The 27,546-nt window shown below is 37.0% G+C and overlaps 1 protein-coding gene across 1 annotated transcript; it reads left to right on the top strand.

Moving 5' to 3' along the window:
• The first annotated feature begins 18,130 nt into the window (after positions 1-18,130).
• Positions 18,131-18,511, top strand: LOC131039763 (uncharacterized). Its single transcript, XM_057972597.1, has one exon. The coding sequence runs from the start codon at positions 18,131-18,133 to the stop codon at positions 18,509-18,511; it is 381 nt and encodes a 126-aa protein (XP_057828580.1).
• The last annotated feature ends 9,035 nt before the right edge of the window (positions 18,512-27,546 follow it).

The following is a 27,546-nucleotide window of genomic DNA, read 5'->3' as shown; positions in this document are numbered from 1 at the left end:
TGAAACTAATTAATTCTAAAAGAAATTTCTAAGATTGAAAATTTTACTTTCTAAAATTAATAATTTATAAAAAATGAAAGAATTTTGTATTATTTTAATTTACTTTTTAATAAGAAGATTTGGACTGGCACCATCTAGATGCCTACACCATGAACTTACTATTAAAGTAAATACCATTGATAGAATTTTAATTTAAAAAAATTGTAATATGGTAAATCAAAATTAAAATTAAATCAGTACAAAACAAATAAATTAAGCGAATTCAAACTTTTTTTTTTAATATTAAAGATCGAGATAAAACAAAGGGGGACAAAGAAAGTGGGAGGCCAGTCCTCAACCACCAAGAGCTCAAAGTATCAATAGAGATCCTGCATTAGACCACGTGATGCACAATACAAAACTGAGTATCATAAAGAGCAGTATGAACAAAAAAGGAAGTAAATGAGGCTATAAAAATATCCAGCAACGACCAAAATCCTAAGAGAGGACTTCTTCATAGTTTTCCACTCAGGCAGTCCATCCTTGGGGCCCTTCCATCCAGACAATGGTCTTCTGGTCTGGGTTGGTGCGAGCATTTCAACATGGGCAAAGGAGGGCTCCCTGTTGTTTCTAATATCATTGCTTAGTCTCTTGAGGGCCTCCTCAAAATAGGACAAGTTGTCCATGTTATGATGCCACTCATAGCCATCTACCATCTCATAGACGAACATCGATGCATGACCGTCTTTGAGGAACCTCCACAGCTTATTCCTCTTGACGTTCATAGTAAAGGCAACCTGCACAACAATTTTAGAATATGCGAGTCTTCAAAAAGACTCAGTAAGGGCCCTAGTTTGGCCTTCAAATCTCTCAGCATTTATAATCTTCCATATATGCCAAAGAATATAGGCAGATAAAATAAACCAAAAAATGTTAACGTCTTTTTTCAAACCTCTAATATGAACAGAAATAATTTCCATAATATTAACAGTATAAGGGATAGAGATACCAAACATTAACCAGATCTCCTTAGCAATGGAGTAATCAAAGAGAATATGCTTGTCAGTCTCAGGAAGTTTACAAATAGAGCATAAATCTGTATAACCATGATGCTTGATAGGAAGTTTGTTAAGAGTGCAAACCCACTTAAAACACTTGATTCTAGGATCGGTAGGACTTTTTCCATAATTTGGTGAAAGTTTTCTTCCACTGAAGAACAGACAGATCAGAGTACCAAAGTTTATTAACATGCATAGTAATGGAAGTTTTAGAACTCAAAACAACATATATATTGCGGGCCTTAATTTTAGCCAAAAGAGTACCATCAGTCCATTTGAAGGACAAAAATCTGTGAGAATCAACATCACAACTTTTAGGGAGACCAAAGGCAGCACAAGCTTGTTTAATAAGATTATAAGCCCATTTTTCAGCATGGAGGAGGTCAAATTCAGTTTTCAGATTATCCCAAGGAATAAGAGTACCATGCTCCAAAATATCAAAGAGGTATTTGATCCCTTTACTGGCCCAAGCTCTAGCTGAACAGCTTTGGGTGAGGGCAAGGGGTTTGCCAGCATGATATAGGTTCAACCAAAGTGAACTCTCACCATGAATGAGGTCACCATTGGAGACATTAGTGTCAATTAAGAACCCCCTAACATGCTCCCAGGATTCCCAAATAGATCTGAAAACACAAGAGCCTTGGACATAAACAAGGAAGCCACCGACAATAAGGTCGGAGAAGGGGAGGCCTTTCCAGGATTTAGCCTTCTTAGGAACAACACCCTCAATATTGCTTCTAACTAAGACCTTCCAAGGTTCTTGACCTTCGAAGGCGTGAAAGATCCATTTGGGCGCAAGGGAAATGCCTTGGGTCTTGAGGTCTTTCAAACCTAGGCCACCAAGGCTTTTTTCAATGTGGCGCTAGTCCCAGTTAATAGAGTGAAGCTTATTGTTATCTTTACCATTAGACCAGAGGAATCATCTGATAACCTTTTGGATTTCCAAGATCTGATAATTGCTAAACATCCAAGTGGATTAGTAAGTGATGTTATAGGAGGAAAGGATTTTCTGGCAGACTTGAACCTTGCCAGCCAGGGAGAGGAACTTATTGTTCCATTTATTAAGTTTCTTGTCAATTCTATCTTTGACCCAGATCCACATGTCTTTGAGGGAGGGGGACACAGAGAAAGGGGCACCAAGATATCTAACAATTTTGTTCGGGCCACCCCATTGGTAGCCAAATTGCCCAAACAAGTCAAGGGGATGTTCCTTCCAACTGAGGAAGGTGTACTTGGTCTGGGAGATCCTAGCTCCAGAAATGGATCCAAAGACTTGGATTTTAATGCTAAGATTTTCCAAATTTTGCTTGTTGAGCTCAAGAAACATGGCCATGTCATCGACAAACTGAATATTCAGACGTTCATTGTCATCAGGGAGTTTGATCCCAATAATCTTGGGGGAGAGAGTTATCCCTAAGGAGGTAGTACAGAGCATCAGAGGCAAAAACAAAAAGGGCAAGGGCCTAGAGACACCCCTGCCTAATAGATCTGGAAAGCATGATGGAAGAGGAGAGGGAGTCATTAACATCAACCTGGGCAGAAGCATCGTGAAGGAGGACCTTAACATAGGAGCAAAATTTAGCGGGGAAGCCAAATACTTTAAGCATCAAAAAAATAAAGTCCCATTCCACCCTATCATAGGCTTTTTCAAAATCAAGGAGAAACATAGCAGTGTTTTCACCTAAGACTTTAGACCACTCCATGGCCTCCCAACTAGTGATGAGGTTTTCCAAGATGTATATGCCTTTAATGAAGTTGGTTTGGGTGGGGCATATGAATTTGGGGAGAATCTTCTCAATCTGGATGACCAACATTTTAGCAAGGATCTTCTAGGACACATTAAGAAGCGTGATGGGCCTCTAGTTTTTTATGAGGGCCTTATCCCCATTCTTAGGAATGAGTTTAATAATGCCCTTATTGATGGTCCTCCCAAGGGAGCCTTTAAGAAGAGCTTCATTGTAGATATCGAGCAGATCAAAGCAGATCCAATTGAGATTGGCTTTATAGAATTCAATGGGGAGCTCATCAGGCCCCGAGACTTTTTTATCATGGAGGGAATTGATAGCTCTCTGGATTTCATCAACAGTGAAATGCTTCTTAAGGTTGTAGGACTCCTCCTCTGATATCCTACAGGGAATAAGGGTTAGGTACTTAATTCTGAGGTCCTTGGCGGACTCCGATTCTTTAGAGGTGAAATTTTTTTGGAAAAAGAGAGCAAAGGCCTCTTTTATGTCTTCTAAGTTGTCAATAACATTATCATCAATAACAAGTCTGTCAATTTTCTCCCTGCTGTGTTTATGCTTAAGAAGATTAAAAAAGAATTTGGAGCCTATATCTCCAAATTGGAGCCAATAGGTGCAGGCTCTAATCATGGCACCCTTAATTATAACTTGTTGGTGCATTCTAAGGGCACCCCTGGCCTTGGCCACTTGAATAGCAAGGTCAGTGTTGGCGGGATTAAGCTGGATCTCATTCTCAAGGTGGAGGAGTCTAAGATTGAGAGTTTTCTCCTCAAATCTAAAGTCTTTGGATCTTTTTTGGCCGATAGTCTGTAAGAGTTTATGCCAAGAGATAATATTATAGTTCTATCTGTCAATGTGGGAGGCTAAGTTATTGTTGCTCATATTAATATTCCTGATAAGATTAATAATAGTAAGGACATCAACATCTTTAAGCAGGTTGGTGTTAAGAATGAATTTCTTGGTTCTCTCCCTCTTAAAGGGAGTAGAGTTAGAAAACTCAATGATAGGAGTGATGGGGTGGTGATCCCACAGAGTAAAGGGGCAAATGACAACATGGTTACCTTGATTAAAAGGAGTGAAGGAGAAGACATCTTTATTAGCATAGAACAGTTCAAGTTTGCAGTATATCCTATTTCAACCTTTTTGAAAATTGTACCAAGTGTTCCATAGACCCTCAGAATTAGATTTATTGCCAAACAGAGGGTCAAAAAGATTTTTCACCCATTTCATCCTATCCCAGTGGGATTTTTCATTACCTTTACAGTCAAAGGGGTTGCCTCCCATCTTGTCATCATAGTTCTCAATCATATTAAATTCTCCTCCCAGGATCCAGGGTATATCAGGGAGAGAGGCAATCCAGTTCCAGAGAGTAATTCTCTCTTTATAGTCATTAGAAGCATATATAGAGTAGATGCCAATCAGAGTGTTGTCAACATTAATAGTATCCCAAACCGTCCTATTGTAGGGGGAGCACCCTTTATTAATAATAAGTTTCGACCATTTCAGATTAATAAGCATACCAACTCCACCCTTACCTTTAAAATGGTTAGAGTAGATTTTAATGGAGTCATTTCAGATATAGTTGAGGCTATTATCCAGGGTAAAATTAATAGCTTTAAGCTCTTGAAGCATGAGAAAGTCCAAATCTTTATGTGAATCTAAGAATAACTTAACAATACGTTTCCTATCTGGAGCTTCCAGACCTCTAATATTCCACGAGATGTACTTCATGGATAACCAGGATAAAGAGTTACAGGATATTAGTAGCATGAGGGCTACTATCACAGGAAGGCAGATCCTTTAGATTGCCAGTTTTATTTTTACCAGAGGAGGTCTTATTTTTAGGCCCTAGGGGGCGGCCTGTCCGATTAGGCTTTTCAGTGCGGTCATCATGGTCATCACCAGATTCATCAGTCTTATGAGAGAGAGCAGTGATATTCTGGTTAGGAGTTTTATTCAAATCCATCTCCACATTAGTGGGAAAAAAGTAGAGTTTCTATCAGCATTAGGGTCAGCCATGATGACCAGAATAACGACATCATCCTCAATATCATTGAAAAATTTTGGAGGAAGGCTTTGGCTAAATTTATCAATAATATCGATACAGGGGGTGGGTTCTGTGGAGCTTTCAAAGTTGATAGTGGCCTTCTAAGAGATCACAGAGCCACCACTCATGTCAATCTCAAAGTTCTTAATGATATTTTTAATTTGTGAAAACAAACGTCCCCCTGTGTTCGGAGTGGGCTCAGGATTAGGCTGTGAAGTTTGACTTGACGAATTAGCACCCATGATGTTGTCAAGTGCTAGTTGTTGCCCATTTTTCCTTTTACACTTCTTAGACTTATTAGAGACAGTGAGGAATCCATCTGGATCAATATTAGGGGTCGAGTTGATCTAAGGGGGGCTAGGGTGAGGTTTCAGAATAGAGATGTTTAGGATGTTGGTGGGGGTGTCATAATTATCAGACTGCACTTGGGCAGATGGAGTCATCGGGTTGGGGTTAGCATTCTTGGGTTAAGAGGGAGTTTTCTTCAAGTCAGGCTTGGTCGATTTCTTAGTGATAATAGCGCAGTTCTTGTGGATATGTCCATCTCCTTTACATAGAAAGCACGCGTTAAGTCCTCCTAAAAATTCCAGAGGGCAAGCGAAAGCTTCAGCTTCAATATTGATACCAAGGGAATCCGGTATATTAATGCGAGGTTTTATGGAAATTAGAACTATAGCATCGAGATGGGAAACAAGCCGAGTGGAGTCATCCATGCGGATGAATTTGCCAATGGGTTCAACGATATGCGGAATAAATTTCCACAGGAAGGGAGGGATGTTTTTAACAATGACCCACCTAGGGCAAGACAGAGCTAAAACGTCTTCAGCAATTGCCTCAAGGGACCAGGCAAGGGCTCGAAATGCAGTTTTCCCAACATTCCAATACAATTTCTTAAGACTTCAACTTGTATAACATGGGAACTGAAGAAAAGAATGAATAAACCTTTCTAAATTTGCCTACAAAATGAAATTTGAAACCCTAATTTTAAATTCCAGTAGTTATGAAACCAGTCATCCATAAATTTCCGCGGAGGGCATTTTTCAGAATCAACACAAGCAAAAAGAATTGTAGTATCTTTCAGCCTATTCTTTTCCGAAGCAATTTCCTTGGCTATGGAAGTATTAGGGGAAATTGAGATTGTGTTGGAGGCAAACCCAAGGTCCATACCTTCTGGACCCGCTTCGTTTCCACCGTTTGCGATGAATTTAGCATCCTGGTCGATTAAGAACGAACCCCTGCCAACAGCCTCGCTAAACGATTTCTTTGGTTGCAGGGGAGTTTGGGCGGAGGCAAGAACCGGAGGCGAGTGATCACCTCCATCAGACTCAATCTCCATAAATTCAGAGAGAGCTCGCAGGCTCATCCAGGGGAGCCTAAACTACGAAGGATAGAGAAAAAAAAATGCAATAAAAAGAGCAGAGAAAAGTTAGAAGATATTCCCAAACCACGTGGAGGGGGGTGTTCTCCTCCAAATCCATGGTGGCCAGATGGTCCAGCTCAACACCAGTGTGCACGCATCCGGAGGCATCTACCATTTCCGTCTCTGAATTCAAACTTTGATTTAAATGAAAAAATCTAATCATAATTTTTTTGGTCTATAAATAGACAAACTCTCTTTTATAACTCTTTAATTTTATACTTTACTTGTAATAATAATTTATATGTCTATCTCATATTTGTAATACATAAAGAATTTCCCTACTATCTCTTTTTTTTTTCAATTTTTTTAATTCTTTCATTACTATGTTTTTATAAATAATAAATAGAATAATATGATAATAAAAATAAATAATTTTTTAGTTTATGATTTTCTAAATCATTTTACTCGAAAAATAGTTATGAAGATACTATAACATGGTTTGCTTATTAATTATTCTAAACTTTTGTCAAAATGTTGATAAATTATTTTTCTTTACTTATGAATGCCTTCTTAAAAACAAAACTAAAAATAGACCATATAAATTTATGAATATTAAATTTATAGTATTTTAAAATAATCATTAATAATAAACATCTAAAAACAAATCAGTAAACTTTATGAATTTTGATTTTAGAAATATTTTCAAACAATAATTAATAATAAATTTACAAGCTCTTTATAAAGATAAGCGGTGAAAAGTTATGCCTAAATTAAGTATTGTTTGGATCAACGACTCGCCTGTTTTGAGGAGTCGCCAGAAGAAACTATCGCTGACGCTTTATTCACTACATATTCTCACAAAACTGCAATACATTCTACAAATTCGCATACCAAATTGAAAATCAGTTCATTGCTAATTGGATAAAAGCAGTGAACTGAAGAAATGCAAATGCAGGAGGAGAAGAAAATGGGTTGCAGGGAAAATGAAGTTGCAGAGTGGTGCAAAAGCCTGGAATGCCGCATGGGGGATTTACGTATCGAAGCCACCACGCTATTCATGCAAGCAAATTGTTTAATGGAACGTGAAACTCTGCCTCGTCGTCTGCAACATCTTAACAGCCGTCACGATTTATTACATTCCGAATTTCTCCGGATTGAAGTTCATGAGGATCGATTCCCTGATGATATTCGGTGGTTACGTGGGGTCTTCAATACTCTCTATTCTATTCTGAAAAGTATCGTCAAGATAATGGAGAATGAAAGGAAGGCGAAAGAATTAGTAGAGGGACTCCCCATTGTAACAGTTTCAGATTTTCATGTGGATGATGGGCTTTTCTGTGGAGTTTGTAGGGATGATTTTATTTGGGGAGAAGAGGTTCGAGAAATTCCTTGTATGATCGGACATATATTTCATTCTCACTGTATTTGGCCATGGCTTGAGGATCACAATACTTGTCCCATCTGCACAACGCCATTCTTTATGGAAAATGAGCCAAGATCACTACCAGATAAGGACCGAGTTTAGATTGTGCATGGAAAGAATTATTGAAAGCTATATTACATGTAATGAGTGCTTCATCTTGTTACAGTTTGGCCCGGGCTTTACTGCTATGAAGTACATTGAATTGTATGAGACAACAATACACGCATATGTTTTCGATATTTATTGATATCCCAATTATTTCTTCTTTTTCTACTGTGGCACTCAAGTGCTTACGTTAACCTAATAGTTTGTCTTGATTTAAGATATTTAACCTTGCAAATAAATTTTATATATATATTCCAGTTGTAAATCTTAAATTACTCAAAACTTTTTTAAAATGTAGCACTTTGTCATGCAGATTAAAATAAAATAAACTGTATTTTAATGGTACGAGCATAGATTTGAATTAAATTGATGAATATTTAAATTTAGAAATTTATAAAATTAAACAAGTGTTGTAACTAGTAGTTGCCTTTTTAGTATCGTAATTTAATTATTTAATAGTTATAAAAACAAATACTATCTAATATTGTTAATAAATAATAACTGAAATCATAATGATAATTTTATTATTCTATAAAATTAAGATTATTATTAATTATTTTATTTATAATAATTTTAATTAATTGTGATTTTGTTTAAAATTTCAAATAAGTATAAATTAAAACTAGAATTATAGTATAATTGATTAAAATATTTATAATGACAAACTATAATAATATTAAATTAAAATGTTAAAATTATATCTTATATAAACCTATATAAAAAAAAACTTCTATATAAAATATTTTTTTTTTGAAAAAAGGGGGTAAAGATTTATTTAGAAATCATAGAATTACAAAGAAGAGGCCTTAGGCCCACCAAGACAACAACAAAATCTAAAAGGAACCACCGACACCACCACTACAAATTCCAGTGACCACAGAAATAGATCCGACCGTCGGATTTCCAAAGATAATACCTTTTCGGAAAGCCCTCAGAAAGATGATGTGCCACAAAGTAGGGCCGATGGCTAGCTACTTTAGAATTACACAAAAAATCAGGCTCATCCGGAGCCTCGAAGGGCCTCAGAAATGACAATGAAAATGAAACAAACATAAAAGGGAAATAGATCCTACACCACAAGGTGCTCTTGCAACATCCTGTCTTCCAGCATTAACCTGTCTAAAGTTTCCAGATAATTTTGAGGTATACCATCCCTTCCACTAAAATCCCAACCATCAACATGCTCTGAAGCCCACTTGGCCAAACAATCAACCACTCTATTCCACTCCTTGGGAATATGACAAAAGGAGACAAATTCCAATGTGTTACACATTTGCAAAATCTGTCTAACCAGAAAAGCTAATTGCCAACTTACATCATTCAAATTTTGTTTGTTCAACATGTCCACAACAATCTGAGAGTCTGACTCACAAATAATCTTCCTCCATCCTAAAGAACAGCCTCGCTCAACAACAATCTTAATAGCTAGGGCCTCCATAAGATCGTTGGAGTGCTGCCCTGTATAAATAGAGAAGAAAAAAGCTACACAACCATCCTCACCTCTACCTATACCTCCAATACCTGCATGTCTAGGATTTCCACGAGAAGAGCCATCAGTATTAATTTTTAAGATTCCCACAGGAGGGGGAATCCACCTTCCAACTCTACTTATCCATTGCTTTGCATGATGAGATCTATTTCCAGCAGCACAGACAATTTTAATGTTTTCCAATTGCAGATTCCTTACAATAGCATAATCACTTGGATCAACATTTACAGACAAATTGCATTTAGCCGAGATTGTCTCTCGAAGCCTATTAACTATCTTCTGCCACCACTGAGAACTCCCTATATGTGAATCACAAAAGACCCTCTGATTCCTTTCCAGCCATAAATTCCAGATAATAAGAGGTGGCCCAATAGCCCAGGCCACTTGAAGAAAAAAGGTCTTTGTTGGGGGTCTGCCCAAGCTATCCCAAAATTCAATTAAGGAGGTAGCATGAAAACAAGCATGTTGCCAAGCCTCCCACCACTTGTGCCAAATATCCCTAGAGAAAGGGCATAGAAAAAACAAGTGGGAGCAGTCTTCCTCATTATGCATACAAAGATAGCAGATAGATGGTCCCTGGAAGCCTCTCTTACGAAGATTCTCCCACGTGAGGCATTTCCTCTGAGCAACCAGCCATATGAAGAAATTACATTTCGGCCAAGAAAAGCTATTCCATACCTTCTTCCACCAGGGAACATCTGTCAGGCCATGCAATTGCCTATCAAGCTGAGCATAACCTTTAGTAACAAAAAACTTGCCTTTTGGGTTAGGACCCCAAGCCAGAATATCTCTCTCCTTGAGGGAATTACATAACCTACCCTCCAAGATATTAAACAACACTGCACGATCTTCATCTAAACCACCCAAGGGCCATTCAAGAGAATCTTTCCAACAAGTCATCTCAACCTGTCCAATGCGCCTAACCATTTTGAAATTCTCCACCTTAACCCATCCAACATCAGTGAAAATGTTGGAAAGAGGTTGAAGCTATGGATAACTAGACAAAATAGGAGGGTGACCATCCCAAGAGTCCTGCCAAAAAAGAGCTTCAGAGCCTCTATTACAAATCCAGAAAAGACCATCTTTAATAAGTTGGGCACCTTTTTTAAGAGTATCCCAGATACAAGAACCCCTGCCCACTAAACTAAGACGAGGCACCTCATGATCATTACCACTAGGGAGATACTTGTGGGTTAAAATATTGGCCCAGTCCTGATCTTGACTGTTACACCACCTCCAATACAGCTTAGCCGCCAAGGCCTTGCTAACCAAAGCAATAGATCTAAGGCCAAGACCCCCAGCATGTCTCGGTCTACAAATAGAGTCACATTTAACTAAACTCCACTTAGAAGAAAGAAAACTACCAGACCAAAGAAATTGATGAGAAAGAGCATCAAACTCTCTCACAAAGTTGGAGGGGGGAGCCTGCACAAAACACCTATAAATGGGAAGTGATTGCACCACAGTCTTCAGAAGAATCACTCTTCCAGTAGAGGATAACCACCTATAGGTCCAATGATTAACCTTACAACAAAATTTATCCAAAATTCCTTGCCAAAAATCTCCGCGCTGACACCCCAAATCTAAAGGAATCCCAAGGTACAACAAAGGAAGAGACCCTATCTGAAATTTGAGGATCCTGGCAATCCTATTCTAAATAAGCTGAGGGGTATTAAAGATATATATGGATGATTTATCTTCATTAATTTTCTGACCTGAGGCTTTACAATAGATATCCAAATCTCTCCTGAAATTCACTGCCTCAGTGATTCTGGCCCTGCCCATCAAACTTGCATCATCCACAAATTGAAGATGGGAGTAGGGAGGTAAAGCATTATTCCAACTCCAGCACTGAATAAGACCATGTCTCACTTGGGAAGTGAGAAATCTGTCAAGACCTTCAACCATGAGAATAAATAAATAGGGAGATAAAGGGTCCCCTTGCCGAAGCCCCTGCGAAGCGCTCAACAATTTTGAGGGTTCCCCATTAATAAGAATAGAGAAAGAGGTAGAAGTCACACAACTAAGGACCCAATTCACCCATTCTTCTCCAAAACCAAAAGCCAAAAGGATCTTCTGTAATAAATCCCAACTCACCCTATCATAAGCTTTGGCCATGTCAGGTTTAATAAACATAGCCTTCTCCTTAGAGGAAGCCATCGAATGAATAGCCTCCATTGCTATCACAACTCCATCAAGGATTTGTCTTTTGTTAATGAAACCACCTCTCTCCTTAGAAACCAAAGTGCAGAGGAGAGGTTTGAGTCATTCAACAATCAATTTAGTGATTATCTTGAAGACAAAATTACATAGAGCAATAGGCCTATACTAATCCAAGCTATTAGCCCCCTCCTTCTTAGGAATGAGAGCCAAGAAGGTAGAATTCATAGATTTGAGCATTTGTTTATTCCTATGAGATTTCTGAACCACATCTAGAAGATAATACTTTATAATCTCCCAAAATTCTTGAAAACACTCAATAGGAAACCCGTCAGGGCCAGGAGCCTTGCCTTTTTTCATTTGAAACACAACCCCCTCAAGTTCAGACAACAAAATGGGGCGCAAGAGAGCATCATTCATTTCAACAGAGACAAGAGGGGGAATACAATTTAGGATGGCCCTCTCTTCCACCATAGCTTCAGGATCCTCTTTGGTAAACAAATTAGAAATAAAACTGATAGCTTCCATAGCAATTTCTTCTTTAGATGAAAGATGAACCCCTTCTGAAGAAATGAGAGAGGTAATAGAGTTACCATACCTACGAGCCTTAATAGAATTATGAAAAAAATTAGTGTTTCTATCACCTTCTTGGATCCAATCCACACGAGACTTTTGTTTCCAGAAATCTCCTCACACAACTCCCACTCTTCTAAGTCCTTTAGAGCAACAAACTCGGCCATACTGAGCTCCACAATCATCCCTTGATCCCTTATTTGACGTGTAGCCTCATCCAAATTGGATTGAGCTTCCATCTTGTGTCTATGCAGGTTCCCAAAACATTGTTTATTCCACTTTTTCAGCCTATATTTTAAATGTTGTAATCTCTTCCCAAAGGAGTACATAGCCCGCCCATGCGAAGGCACCCCTTCATACCACCAATCAACCATAAGCTCCCTCAATGACTGATCACGATGCCACATTAATTGAAATTTGAAAGAGGGATTTTTGGAGGTTCTAAAAGATGTAATAGAAAGCTTAATAGGCCAATGATCAGAACCCCTCCAATCAAGAATTTCTGAACTGGTGGACCACCTATCATGCACCCAAAAGCAAGAAACCAAAAATCTATCAAGCCTTTCGGAGATAGCATCAACGCCACTCCTCCTATTATTCCAAGTAAAGATACCATTAATTGGCTTCACATCAATGAGATTCAAGAGACCAATATTATCTCTGAGTAAATTTAAGGAAGGATCAAACCTGAATAACCCACCTTGCTTTTCCTCCAAACTAGTAATGGCATTAAAATCTCTAGCCAAAATCCAGGGTAGAAAAGGATCCTAAGCCCGAACAAAATTGATGTGAGCCCAAAGATTAGACTTACCCACAAGATCCGTAGGAGCATAAATATTAGAGAAGAGGCATCTTTCTCCTATCTCAAAGCTAGAAGCGACCATAGAAATGGAAGACTTGCTAGAAAACCACCACAAAGGGGAAACTTTCCTTGGGTTCCAGAAGCAAGCAACCCCCCCTGAACTACCATGAGAGCTCACTCCCTGCCAAAGGCCCTGCGGCCAGACACGACAAGCACAACTGGCCAAACCATCCACTGAAAGCTTGGTTTCTTGAATAAAAACAACATCAGGAGACTCAGAGTCAATTAATCTGTGAACAACCTTTTGTCTAGGGATGTTGTTCAACTCCCTTACATTCCATGGGAGCACAATCAATTATGTGGTTGAGAGAAGTGAGAATAAATGGGCTTTACAGACCCCGACTCAACCAAAGTATCAAAAATAAGCTTAACCTTTTCCTGATCCGTCTTTCATCCACTCCTTAAAGGTTTGTCTAAAGAACCCTTTTTGAGGATCTTTTGCTGCAAGCCTAAAACAAGTGGGGTTTTGTTATTCTTCACTGAACTTGAGGCCACAATAGTGGAAGGAGGAGTAGACGCCATGACCACTGCATCTTCAGGGACCTGTGACTCCCTAAGATCTCTATTGTCTTGAACATGGGAAGGCAAATCCGTAACCATTTGAATATCCTGTTGATTCTCCAAAGACAGGGCCTAACCCTCTTTCTTGGAATCCCCATCCAACACCTCATGCTGAAACTAGGCACCCAAGGATATTTCAACTGGAACTCCTTCCTCTTGGATCAAATCCTCTAGAACCTCAAACTTATTTAGGGTGACATCATTTTTCCTATCCAACCAGGTTCTCTTCTTTCCCTTGTCTTTATTTCGAGGTTTCACAGGAATGAAGCCATCTTTATCAGCAAAACCATTAGGCATATGGGCTTTCCCCTTATCTTCCCCCAGAACAGAGTGAGGAGGATCACAAATAGTCGGTTTAGAAGATTTATTTCCCCTTATCTAAATGGTAGGGTTTCATAGTCCAACTGTTGGATCCAAGAAGATGTCCCCAAACAGATTTCCATAGAGTCTGGCAAAGGATTATTTAAATCAACTTCTACACATATGCGAGCATAGGTGATTACCTTTCGATCTTGAGTTTGTGAAGCTGGACCCACAAGTTTACCAATAAGCAGTGAGATTGAGTGAAGAATATCTTCTCTCCAGAACTCCAGCGGAAGCCTCGACAATCGAATCCACATGGGCATATGAGAGGGAAGCTCCTCAGTAGAATTAAAGCCAATATGTCAAGGTTTGATAAAGAGTCCCACCTAGTTGAAAAAATAAGGGCCACCTTCAAAAACCTTGTTCCTATCTGCTAGGTTGGAAAAAATAACCAGAAAATAGTTATTGGCTGCCATAAGTAGCTCCATGTCTCCTTCAGGATTCCAGACACGATGTGCCCAAGACTCTAAAATAGGTATATAGAGGCGAAGACTGATAAATTTACATATGAGAGCATGGTTGCACCAATATTCAACATCCTCTGAAATTTGCTCAGGTTGAATAACCAGAACTAGACGATCTTGGGATCTCTCCAAACAACCATTCACCTTTTTCATGTGAAAAGGCTCTTTCGAAGAAGAAGCGTCTGCCCCTAATTGGGAATGACCAATGTGTTCCTTTCCACATGCATGCATCAAATGAGACAGATCTGCCATATCTAGATCTCTAGAGACCATCGGAGAAGAGGATATTGCTCTATTCTCCATGGATCCAGAGAAAATATCAAAAGAAGAAAAATAAAAGGGGTGAAAAACCCAACCTCAAAACCCCACAAACCCCACCAACAACCTAGAGCAGAAGAAACAGAAGAGGGTTGCAGAAAAACCCTACGGTAGCCCAAAAAACCTGACCACGAGTAAGCAAAAGTCGACCCCCAGCAAGTAAGAACTCCCCCCCCTAGAATGAAGCAAGCAGATCACAAATCATATTCTAGGGCACTTCGGCCCTAGCAGGACATCCACGCACACGCAGAGCCATCTCCCTATGAATGGGTATCTTAACAATCAGAGTGTAGCCTACATTCTTCTACCAAAATTCTATATAAAATATAATATTAACTTACTAATATTAATTTTATTTTTAAATTATTTTTTATTTCATATTTAACATTTAAGAACCTATATGATAAAGTTATACCATAATATGAAAAACACCTCCATTACATATAAGAGCAAGAAACTAGTTATAATACTAGCGATTGGACCTAATTAAGGTCCAATTTGTACTATCAGTAGCAATTTGTCAGATTAGAATAATGTAAACCTATTCCTTGTAGTTTGCATCTAAATGTAAAATTGTTAGAATAATGTAAACCTATTCCTTGTAGTTTGCATCTAAATGTAAAATTTATATTTGATGTAAACCTATTCCTTGTAGTTTGCATCTAAATGTTAAATTTATATCTGATCAGCTCCACACAATCTGATCAATCTCCTCCACCTTCAGTACTCCATTTTTTCTTCTCATTCAAATTGTGTGACCAATATGAACTCACCCAACTCCTCCATAGCCAGAAAATCAAAGCCAAAACTACTGCCAACACTCGAAAACTACTGCTAATACTCCGTATCAGCTATAGGGGATCAACTTGACTTAAGCACCAGACTGAATCATTCATGAATTCCACTAAAAGATCACTATTTTTCCCCCATGGATTGCAGAAGATTCTCAACAGCAAAAGCCCAGGATCCCATGCTCAAGCCTGAATTCGATTCGCTTGCACCAGACTATAATACAGGCTGACTGACTTTTCATTAGTGAGTTAATAATTAGTTCCCAAATGAGTCCTAGCTTTCCAATTAAAAATTTGTATTTAAATCAAATGATTCCTTCCTCATGAATTCCTAGGTGTATATTTGTAAACAATACTAGATTAATGGTAAAGATAACAATATTATCTAATCTATTTCAATTCATATTCGAGTAACTATAGAAGTCATATCTCTATTCATTTCTTATGTTGCATAGTCTAGTTATATCTTAGATATGCATGCGTTTAGCTACTCTTCATGTAGTAAGCAACAATTATTAAGAAAGAGTACAAGAATATTGTGGGCTACTAAAAGAAGCTTTTCTTACATCTAAACTCAACAAAGCTTTTATTCTTTTCAAAGAAAACAAGCAAGCACAATGAATGGCACATAACCTGGTAGAGTTTGTTTGCAAGCACAATGTGAGAACACTTGATTTAATGTGGAAGCTAACTACCTTCCCTTATCCTCTTTCACTTGTGTCTCCCTACTTATGTTCTGGTTCTTAGTATCCAAGATGAATTTTGAGTTAGTGATACCACAAAATGCTAGAGATGTCTCTAACAAATGCTATGAACTTCTTTATGTATTATACAGACTTCAGAATTACTCAATGTTTATTGATAGTGGACGGTTATCAACATTTCAAAACATTTTGAGCCAAATTCCTATCATTAACATTGAATTCCAATTCTTCTAATATGTGATAAATCCATTCCATTATCTTTTGAAAGGAAATTATATGAAATATGGTTTAAGAGAATGCAGTTTTAATTCCATTCATGCTGACTAAAACCTTATGGTTCTTTATTTTGCTTGCACATAAACTTCATTGCAAAGTTTGTGATGTTAATATAATTCAAAAATCACATACATAAAGCAAGGTCCACGCAAGTCATTGACACGTTCAATTCATTTTACATATGTTGCTATGTGTACAGTTGGAACTCTATATTATTAAATATGAGTATATTATTAAATATGAGTATATATATGTAGATATGTATATGTGTGCTAACTATCATGTAGCATAAGACACACATAGAATAAGATTTTCCATTCTATTTACACAATCATTTATGTATTTTTTCTTTTATCACGTGAATCGCTAAGGGTTAAAAAGGATCATATTTACTTATTTGAGTGACTCAATTTTAAATTTTTTCTTCAAAAGAATGCCATAGTTTATTACAAGGATGCAAAAAAACCCTGACTACTAGGCTGACCATCTAGGGTTAACAAAATAGACAATGAGTTGATGAAAACACACCCTAAGTCTAACTCAACATTACAAGTGTAAAACTTATAGGCTTTGGGCTTTAGATAGCATTAGGTCCTTCATCTATTACCTTTGTTCCTGATTATACTTTCCCTCCCTCTTCAGAGAGTGATGAATTCCCTATATCCACTAGGTCAAAACCATGTAGTTAGTCTTAAATCTCATCATAACTCTAACATATTCAAATATGATAAGAATAGTTCATATAAACATGACGATTTAAAACAAAATCATTTGCATGTGTACTATGAATCACTATTTAACAATATGGAGCAACATGTATCAATGCATTTAAACACTATCAAAATATTAGGACACGAGAGATGTAATAGGTTAGGGGTAAGGCAGAACAATCCTAAGGTCGTTATGATGAAGGGAAGTTAGTAAAATGAAGCAGCACTCTAAAGCCCATTTACATGGAAAACATAATTTGATCAATGTTTATAAATAGATACCTAACATGACCATAAACCAAGACCCATCATTTTCTGGAATATGTGAACATATTTGAAAATAGTTGGTGTAATTAATTTATGAAAAGATGTTGGAAAAAGTAAATTAATTATGCAGGTCCACTATCAGTAACTCACCCTTATCTTCAAGAGTCCCACATTGGTCCTACAGATTTTATCCTTATCTCAGCTGTCCAACATAAATATCACTACTAACACTGTGATTATCATTCATTACGTATCTTCTTATAAATTAATGGATTGAGCCACTATTTCAAAGAGCTCATAATTGAGTTTCTCCTCTGATCCACATTTCTTTACAATTTGTTTCACTATAAAAATTATGAGTTTCTCCTCTGATCCACATTTCTTTACAATTTGTTTCAATATAAAAATGATTTTAGAAAAGCAACCACAAATTGTTTAATGGAACGTGAAACACTGCCTCGTCGTCTGCCGTCACGATTTATTACATTCTGAATTTCTCCTGATTGAAGTTCATGAGGATCGACTCCCTGCTCATATTCGGTGGTTACGTGGGGTCTTCAATACTCTCTATTCTATTCTGAGAAATATCGTTAAGATAACGGAGAATGAAAGGAAGGCGAAAGAATTGGTAGAGGGACGGCCCATTGTAACGGTTTCAGATTTTCATGTTGATGATGGGCTTTTCTGTGGAATTTGTAGGGATGATTTTATTCTGGAGGAAGAGGTTCGAGAAATTCCTTGTATGATCCGACACATATTTCATTCTCACTGTATTTGGCCATGGCTTGAGGATCACAATACTTGTCCCATCTGCACAACACTATTCTCTATGGAAAATGAGCCAAAAACAGTACGAGAGGATCGAGTGTAGAGTGTGCATGGAAAGAATTATTGAAGTTCATGAAGATCGACTCACTGTTGATATTCGGTGGTTACGTGGGGTCTTCAATACCTTCGATTCTCTTCGGAAAAAGATCGTCAAGATAATGGAGAATGAAAGGAAGGCGAAAGAATTGGTAGAGGGACTGCCGATTGTAACAGTTTCAGATTTTCATGTTGACGATGGGGTTTTCTGTGGAATTTGTCGGGATGATTTTATTCTGGAGGAAGAGGTTCGAGAAATTCCTTGTATGATCCGACACATATTTCATTCTCACTGTATTTGGCCATGGCTTGAGGATCACAATACTTGTCCCATCTGTACCACGCCATTCTTTACGGCGAATGAGCCAAAAATACTACGAGAGGACCGAGTGTAGAGTGTGCATGGAAAGAATTAGTGAAAGCTATATTACATGAAGTGAATGCTTCATCTTCTTAGAATTTGGTCAGGGTTTTACTGCTATGAAGTACATTGAATTGTATGAGAGAACAACACACGCATATGTTTTGGATATTTATTGTTATCGTAAATATTTCCTATATATTGCTCGCAACATCTATGGACTCAAGCAAGCCCCTATATCTTCAAGAGGAGAGAGGAGATTTACATGGAGCAGTTGTAGGGATTCTATGAGGATTCTTCTTTCATTTGTAGATTGAGGAAGTCTATATATGGACTCAAGCAAGCCCCTATGGCTTGGCATGTCAGGATGGATTTCTTTCTTTTCTTAGTAGGATTCACTAAGTGTCATTCAGATGCGTGATGTAGGAACATCCTCGGTTCACAACAATCTTGCATCAACTAAACACATTTTCTTTCTGTTTTGTTTGTCATTTTCAGTTTTCTTTTTGTGTGTCTCAGTTTTGGCTCACCAAATCTTGTGGAGTTGGATTCTACTTGAAGACTTGATCATCTTTCTTTCTTTGAAATTGCATCTCTTTTGGATCACTTTCTGACAAGATATCACTACCGGTTTCCTTGATAGTTTCTTGTTATCGGTTGTTCCTTTGCTACCGATTGCCTGAGACCTATACTGGTGATCTACCAGAACCTATTTCAAATCTTGCGGAGCCTTGGATGATGATCTCAATGTTTTTTGGCGTGTGACCGACCTTCTACATTTCATCCTTTGGATTTTTCGGAGAAATCTCTTAGTGGAGGCCAACCTTGTTCTTCAGGTTTTTATCCCTTTTGGGCCAACTGGATCCTTTGGATTGATATATATATATTTGTAATTATGCTTTAGAATGTATTTCAAATATAGAATCAAGAAGTATCAGAAAGATAGACTGTTCCTAGAAGATAGATCTTTCAATTCAAGGTCCCTGTGTGACCTATTCTACTAGGCCTGTGTGCCGGTATATTGTAACTCGATTGTTACTAATTGGATGTAATCAGATTTCATGCAATAAAACTATCTGTTCGGTATTCCCTCCATCATATCTATGTGTTTATATTGTATTTACTCTTATTGACCGATTTGGACTGATCTCCTTGAGGTCCCTCCTCACCAATGACTACTTCAAGTGGTATCAGAGTGAAGTTTCATTTCGGAGGTTGCGTGTCCTACAATTTTTTTGTAGGGTGGCAGATTGTGGATCTGGCCTGCAGTTGCAGAGGACTAGCGTGAATCAATGGCGCAAAGAGGAACTAGGAATGGTGGAGCGCATGGGAATGCAGACCCTGTTTCGATGGAGATGTTGCGAGGAATATATAGGACATGACTTGGTTGGATATGTATATGTGCATGTACATGTACATGTACATGTATATGTATATGTACATGTACATGTACATGTATATGTATATGTATATGTATATGTATATGTATAAGAATATGTATATATATATGTATGATCTTTATATATTTATAAATATATATTTTTGTAATAAATTGCATATTAGTCCTACAACTCTTTACACAAATTTCACCTTGCCACAACCTTTTATGTAAGTTGTGGCTTGTGTAAACATGTTACAACACTAGCTAAGGATTGTATCTTATTTGCTTTTTTTTATTTAATTATTTTATTCTAACTTTTGAAAAGTAAAACATATATATATATATATATAATGAAAATGCAAAATTAATTAATTTTAAAGAAATCTTTAGATTTGCAAATTTTGATTTTCAATATTTTAATAATTTACAAAATTAAGAGAGTTTTATATAATTTTAATTTTTTTTTTTTAATTTCTACTTTTTTTACCCAATTAACTAAAGTCCAACTTTGGTTGAATTCATAGATTATGTTCAACTTATTAAGTTATAATTACACAAAATTACTATATATTCTTAGATGTCTTCAATACATCCCACAAATTCGCATACCAAATTGAGCATCAGTTATAGACTAGCACTTGCACCTAAATGAGGTGCAATGGTAATGTCGATAGAAATTTATATCATTATAAATTTGGCAAAAGGTTATAGTTGAATGTATAAATATTGACATAGTCACACCAGAAGAAACATGCTTAAAAGAAGTATTGATATTGAGACTACTCACATCTTGTAACTTGATATCATTGCAAAAAAGACAGGACTTAAATTTTACAACTATATCCAACATTAAACCAACATACAGATTTTGAATAGAACTCACATTTTTCTTTCACTAATATTAAAAAATGCGACGTATTTTACAACAATCATTGGGAAAAAGGAAGTCTCTAGCACCTACATATACTCTCATTATATTGAGTTCAAGAATGCAAATTTCAATGAAACCTTTTGTAGATACCGTTTGAATCTATTATTTTTATTATGAACTTAATTCTATGTTCTTTACAAAAATAATTTTTAATATGACACATTCAAGCCTTCATGATGTACATAGGTTGCATGTTGATAATTATGTATTTATGCATCAAGAATTCTTCCACATTAGCCATATTATATTTTATTCTCTTTGTTTGCTTTGGCATTGGTTCCACCATGTGAGAACACCAATACTAATACAATAATATTCCCATAGGTGTTTTGGAATTTGACATCATTTTCTTCTTCCACTTTATCATTTTTATTTTTATTTTGTTTGATACATAGATTAGATTATTTTTCTTTATTTCTATATCATCCACTAGTTTTTCTGTTTTACAATCTTCGTATTCCATTATTTAGGTGAGTAGAAAAGCTAATAAAATTGAGCCATAAACTCTTCTTTTGTATGCCTTTATTTTGTCATCTCACAAGAGGATTCTTCTATTGTCATTTAATATAGATAGTGATCCAATGAATCTATAAAATATGATCTATTTCTTATTATATTTCCATCAATAGAAAATATCAATTATGTATAATATTGGCATTAGACTCCTTACTTGAAATGTAACATATTTTGAGCTCATCTATAATAAATACTTCCACTTTTGATGGATGTCCAAGATTAATTTTATCACATGAGGAACACTACTATAGACCTGCCTAATTGATAACTTTTGGGCATTAGCTCATAGGTCCACTAAACCCTAGACTATGCACAATTTCTTGTCCTAATTGTTGAGGTGAAATCCAAATGGCCTAGAAAGGAAGCAAGTATAAAAATATCTTAAAATCAAGTTGACAAGTGAAAAGAACAAAGAAGAAGAATAACTTAAATTGATTACTTTACCATGTTTGGCTAAAAAAGAAGTGCCCATCAAAAATAAACATGTCCACTCTTGCAATGCAAAAGAATTGAAGTAAAGTAAAATTTCTTGAATTACACATTACCTTTCTTCAAATTTAAACCTTTATTACATCCTAATTATTATTGAACAATAACACTAATCTGAATTGGACCATTACTTTAATTATATCATAACCTTAATTTAAGGCTAACATCAACTCTAACCCTAATAGTAACCCTAATCCTAAAAATAATTGACCCCTTTTATAACCTTAACATTGATTTTAAATCTAAGAAGGTAACTTGTTTCTCATCATCTTTGTTATCGCTAAATGTGTTGACAAGAGTATAGTGAATTCTATACTTTGGCATGAAGACAACTAATGTTGGTGCAATATCTGTTGTCAATGACTTCAGCTCTATGCTACATTTTCTACCATTTGTATTTGCATATTAATGTTGAGTTATTATGAGTATTAAACTGTTGGCATTAAGTTGTCATCGATGTCAACCAATATTGTAGGCTACCGGTAGTGTGTGTCAACCCGGTATGAAGAAGATTGAACTGACATAAAGAAGAGAAGTATGATTATGTGTTGACAGCTGATACCATCGTTATGCAGTGAGATGCAGAAGTGAGTTGGCATGCCTGAGTATTAACCAATAAGGCATAAACAGGTATGATGGTTGGTTGTTTATTTGTGATGAAGAAGCAGAATGTTAGATGAATCAAAATAACACCTGGTGAGTTGAACTGAACGAATTACATGAAGACATATCAGAAGGCAAGATGAACTGCCAGTATGATGTGATGCCGATAGAAGTAGTTGTCCTGTGTATTAGCCATACCGGTAAAGGTTTGTACTAGTACAAGAGTTTGCACTGATAGGGATGTTTAGGATTGAACCAACTCTTTGTTAGTGAGATGAATGTATGTCGATGTATGCCATGGGGAGCTGAGGTGGCAAACACGCAGAGATTGATAAAATGTTCATCAACATGGCTATCCGTGCAGTTGGTGGTGATTAAATGATAAATCCATAAATCATGGGATATTATCTGATTGTTGCAGCTCAAGGAAGAATGGATGACAGAGAATGATCAGGTAGTTGTTGGCATGGTGATCGGGGCACAAAATCTGATTGCAGATTGACCTTCAGTTAGAAACAGCTGGATGAAATGAGGTCAACAAAGATGAAGTTCTTAAAGCAAGGTAAAGTTTGCTATTTTTAAAAAACATGCATTGGATGTATAAAAACATGTACACATGCATCTCCCCAAAGCAGGTGAATGATCCAAGAGAGACCAAATCAGATTTGTTACATATACAAGTGTAAATCAATGAGATTGCAGGTACAGAATTATTTGCGATTATTCTTGTGAATGAAAGAGAGATATACAAGATTGTTTAAGTATAAAACAAGAAATATTAAGTGACTGTGACTAGAAGAAGAAACTGGTAAGGTGTGTGAATGGGTAGAGAACAAACTGACAACAACAAAACCTGGAAAAGTGTGTGAAGGTGTGAAGTGAATCCAACAGACAGAGGAAGAGAAGTTTCAAGAGATTAAAGACCAGCATAAAGGCAGTGTTGTAGTGTGTTTGAAAGTTTCACAGACTAGTAAGATTGAAACCGGTAGAGAAGAGTATTGAAGGGTTCCAAAACTTCATTTGCAATAGGGAATTTATTTTTTTATTTGAATCTTCATATTGTCTTCACTAAGTAGGTTCTTAGTGCAGGGGTTGTAGCTTCTTTTGGTTGGAGCCTATAAATTATTTAGGGGTTGGTTCTCCTTGGGTTGGTGCGCTAAAATTGTAATTAGATCAGTTATATTATGAGGCTCGATTGGAGCAGAAGATCTCCAATAGCTATTCTCACCGAGGTTTTTCCCACATTGGGTTTTCCTTGTATATCTGTTGTTATTTGATGCATTCTTATGTATGATATATTTTGATGTTATAGAAAATACTTTCACATACTGAGTTTGCATAGTTTGGCTTACTGGCCAGCACTCTGTTTGTTTCATAGAGTATCAGAATATCCTTGTTTGAAGAAAAAAGTGTTAAATCACTGATTCACCCCCTCTCAGTGATCCATTGTGTCCAACAATTGGTATCGGAGCATAGGTACCCTGTTTTATTAAAGCATACTCTAGCTTGGGTAGATCCTTTCAAGTGTTTAGAATGGAAAGAAATGAATCAGCCTCCTCAAAAGCCCCTATGTTTGATGGTGTCAACTATGACTTTTGGAGTAGAAGAATGGAAACCTCTTTGTCCTCTCTAGGTTATGATGTATGGATGTTGGTTGTGAATAGGTATACAGTCCCTTATAATATCCCTACTGATCCATATGCTAAGAAGGAATATGAGAGCAATGCTAAAGCTAAAAATACTATTCTTAGTGGGTTATCTGATAATGAGTTTGTTAAGGTCATGCACTACTCATCTACCAAAGCAACTTGGGATAAGTTGCAAAAAATATTTGAACACAATGCTAAATTCAAGGAAGCCAAGTTACAGACATTGAGAGCACAACTTGAGGGTTTGAAGATGAGAGATGAAGAGAATATTGTTGATTATCTCCAAAGGATTGATGAAACAACAAACACCATTAGAGGGCTTGGAAAAGAAATAAAATATGAGGTGGTAGTGAAGAAAGTACTTAGTTCTCTCACATCTAAGTATGATAGAAAGGTTTCAGCAACAGAAGAAGCAAAAGATCTTAAAATGTTTACAATGTATGAGTTGTATGGTTCCCTAACTGCTTATGAGATTAGGATTGCCGGTACTAAGTCTATGAAGAAAGAAGCTGCATTCAAAACATCAAGGAAAGGAAAAGAAGAGTCTGCTCAAGATGGAACCGATGAAGACTCTAATGATATCATGGAAAACTTTTTTAGAAAAATCAAGACGGGTTCAGGCAAATATAAAGGCAAGATGCCCCTGAAATGTTTCAACTATTGAAAGATTGGACATTTTGCTACCAAATGACCCTATGGTGATAAGAATGAAGATGATAAATCAAGTGGTAGCACATCATATGGTAAGGACAGGAAGAAGAATGTCTACCGATATGGTAGAAGAGGCAACTGGAAGCAGAGAGGTCTTTACACACATAAAAATGATACCACAGATGAGGAGAGTGTCTCAAATGACTGTTGCAATGCAGATGAAGTCAGAGAAAACCTCTTTATGGCCCAAGACGTTCTAGTACCTGAAGAGGGAGAAGAAGAAGAAGAGAAAGAAGGAGAAGTAGATCTTTAAGTAGAGCTCATCAATTTCTTGGAAGAATTGAAGAAAACAAGGAGAGATCTCAAGGTCAAATAGGTTGTAGTTGAAGAACAAGAGATGTTGGAGAAATCTCTTGAAGAATCCAAGAAAAAAACTGCAAATCTAAAACTTCAATTGGAAGAAGCCAAGAGGATTTGTGAAATTACTAGTACCCACTTGAGTAAAAAGGAGAAGGATCATCAGAACCTAAAAGAAGAAATTGTTAAGCTCTGGAAGGAATTAGACAAAAGCAAGGAAGAGATGAAAGTGAGAAGCAAATATGAAGGCAACATCAAAGTTCTAGAGAAGACGTTGAGCAACAGAAGCAATCTAAAGATATCGGTGGCTTAGGATTTGAAGAGGGTCAAAGTTAAAACTTCAAAGACACATCCGATAAGAAGATACTATTTACTTCTTCAAATGAAATTGAAGAGAAGAAGACATTCACGGTAAGAAAGGATATCGATAAAAAGACATATACAGATGTTGTTAAGAACTGCCACACAAACTAGTATACACAATCAATGAACCAGAGGCCATACTCAATGCATCGACATGCAGATCCAAGGAAAAAAGCAAGAGTTGATCATGAAGGATTCTCTAGAGTTTGCAACATGAAAGGAAGACCCTTGGTAAGGCAGTCGTTTGCTGGACCAAGACAATCTAACCAGTATGTTACAAACTTTCATGGTTATTGTCACCAGTATAATAAGTTCAGTCATAGAATTGTAGATTGTAGGAAAATGAATGTAAATCCTAGTTTTGAGAGTAGAAACTCATTTTTTGCATTACAAGGTACAAATGTCACATGTTATAATTGCAATGAGTTTGGTCATAAGAGTTATGAGTGCAGGAGAAATGTGCAGATGTCTTACAAGAATATTTTGTATACTTCTTTCAAAGCTAATTCAAAATGTTACAAGTGTCAAAATTTTGGTCACATAGCAATGCATTGTAAGCTGAGAATTGACGAGCAAAGGAAAACAATACCGGAGCAGAAGATAGAGACTAAACCAAAACACAAAATAATAGAAGAGGAGAAGAAACAAGAGAAATGGGTTTGGTTAGAGAAGGAGAAGAACTAGACAGAGTCAAGCTTGATTGTGCAGACTACTCTACATGCTGAAAGGAGTAATCTATGGGTAGTAGATAGTGGTTGCTCAAGTCACATGACTAGAGACAAGAAAAAGTTTATTAGCCTTGATGATTGGAATGGTGGTTCTGTCTGGTTTGGTGACAACTCCTCTATCAAGATTAAGGGTCATGGTACATTGAATATTGATGGGAAGCTCAAGGCTCATGATGTGTACTATGTGGAAGGACTAAAGCATAATCTACTAAGTGTAAGTCAAATGTGTGACAAAGGGTACAAGTTCACATTTGACTCTACCGATTGTTAGATAAGCAAGCAGAGTACAGGTTAGGTTGTAGCAGAATGAAAGAGGATAGATGGTAATGTCTACAATTTGAAGGAATGCTATGAGTCCCAATGCATTATGGTACAGGTTGATGAAAGTTGGTTGTGGCATTAGAGATTAGGTCATGTGAATTTTGATAATCTGGTGAATATAAGTAAAAACCAGCATGTGAGAAATATTCCTGTGTGGGGGAAAAAGTGACACTAAGCAAACATGCCCTAATCTCACCTTTTGACACAAATTTGTGGAATACGAAAGAGCCTAGAGGTATCACACAATTGGCTACTTCTTTTTGTGGAAGAGAGAGCCACGGGCTACCTATTAGGATTTCTATTCCTTTGTTGTAATTGAAAAATAAAATGATAGATAGAATGATGCAAGTTCAATCCCTAACCCCAAAGTGCAGGTATGAACTAATAACAAGATTGCAGAATTGAGATTAAACAATGGAAAGCTGTAAACACAAGGACAAGATAAGAATATAGATGCGTACCCGGAGTTAAAATCTGAGTGAAAATGTCCGGGACGGGGGCGCGGGCGCCACTGTCCTGATTCTGCCCCTGAAACTTCTCCGAAAACTACTGTTTTGCAACCTGAAAAGCTGTCAAAATGCTGAAACTTACTGTCTGATAGAAGGACCAGGGAACCCAGCACCCCTGTCCCAGGGACTAGGGCACCCCACGCCCCTGTCCTAGCTTTCTGGGCTGGAATTTGGTGTGAAGTTCTATCTCGGTCTGCTTCTTCCGGATCTGCAACTTGCGGCGTCGTCCAAATTTTGAAACCTGCACTTATATCTGAAAAGGTGTTTTGGGCGGCTATATAGGGTTTTGCCTTAGTCAAACCCCCGCTTTGGTGATTTCCACCTCCATGAATAGCCAAGTTGTATTGTAAAAGTAATGTGTGTGCAGACCTTGTGTGTGTGCAAGATCGTAAAATGCAAGTAAGCAAACTAGAGCAACCTAGAAAGTAAACCCTAATTGCTTGTAAATGATAATGTAAATGCTCCAAATCAAGATGTAAAGAGATCTAAAGCATGAATACAAGTGATATAATGAGACTTATGCAAAGACATGAAAACAACATGAAATCATACCCAACCCCAAGGGAGGGGT

Source organism: Cryptomeria japonica, chromosome 1 (assembly GCF_030272615.1).
Source record: "Cryptomeria japonica chromosome 1, Sugi_1.0, whole genome shotgun sequence".
Classification (NCBI taxonomy): Eukaryota; Viridiplantae; Streptophyta; class Pinopsida; order Cupressales; family Cupressaceae; genus Cryptomeria; species Cryptomeria japonica.
This window is presented reverse-complemented; position numbering and strand designations above follow the sequence as displayed.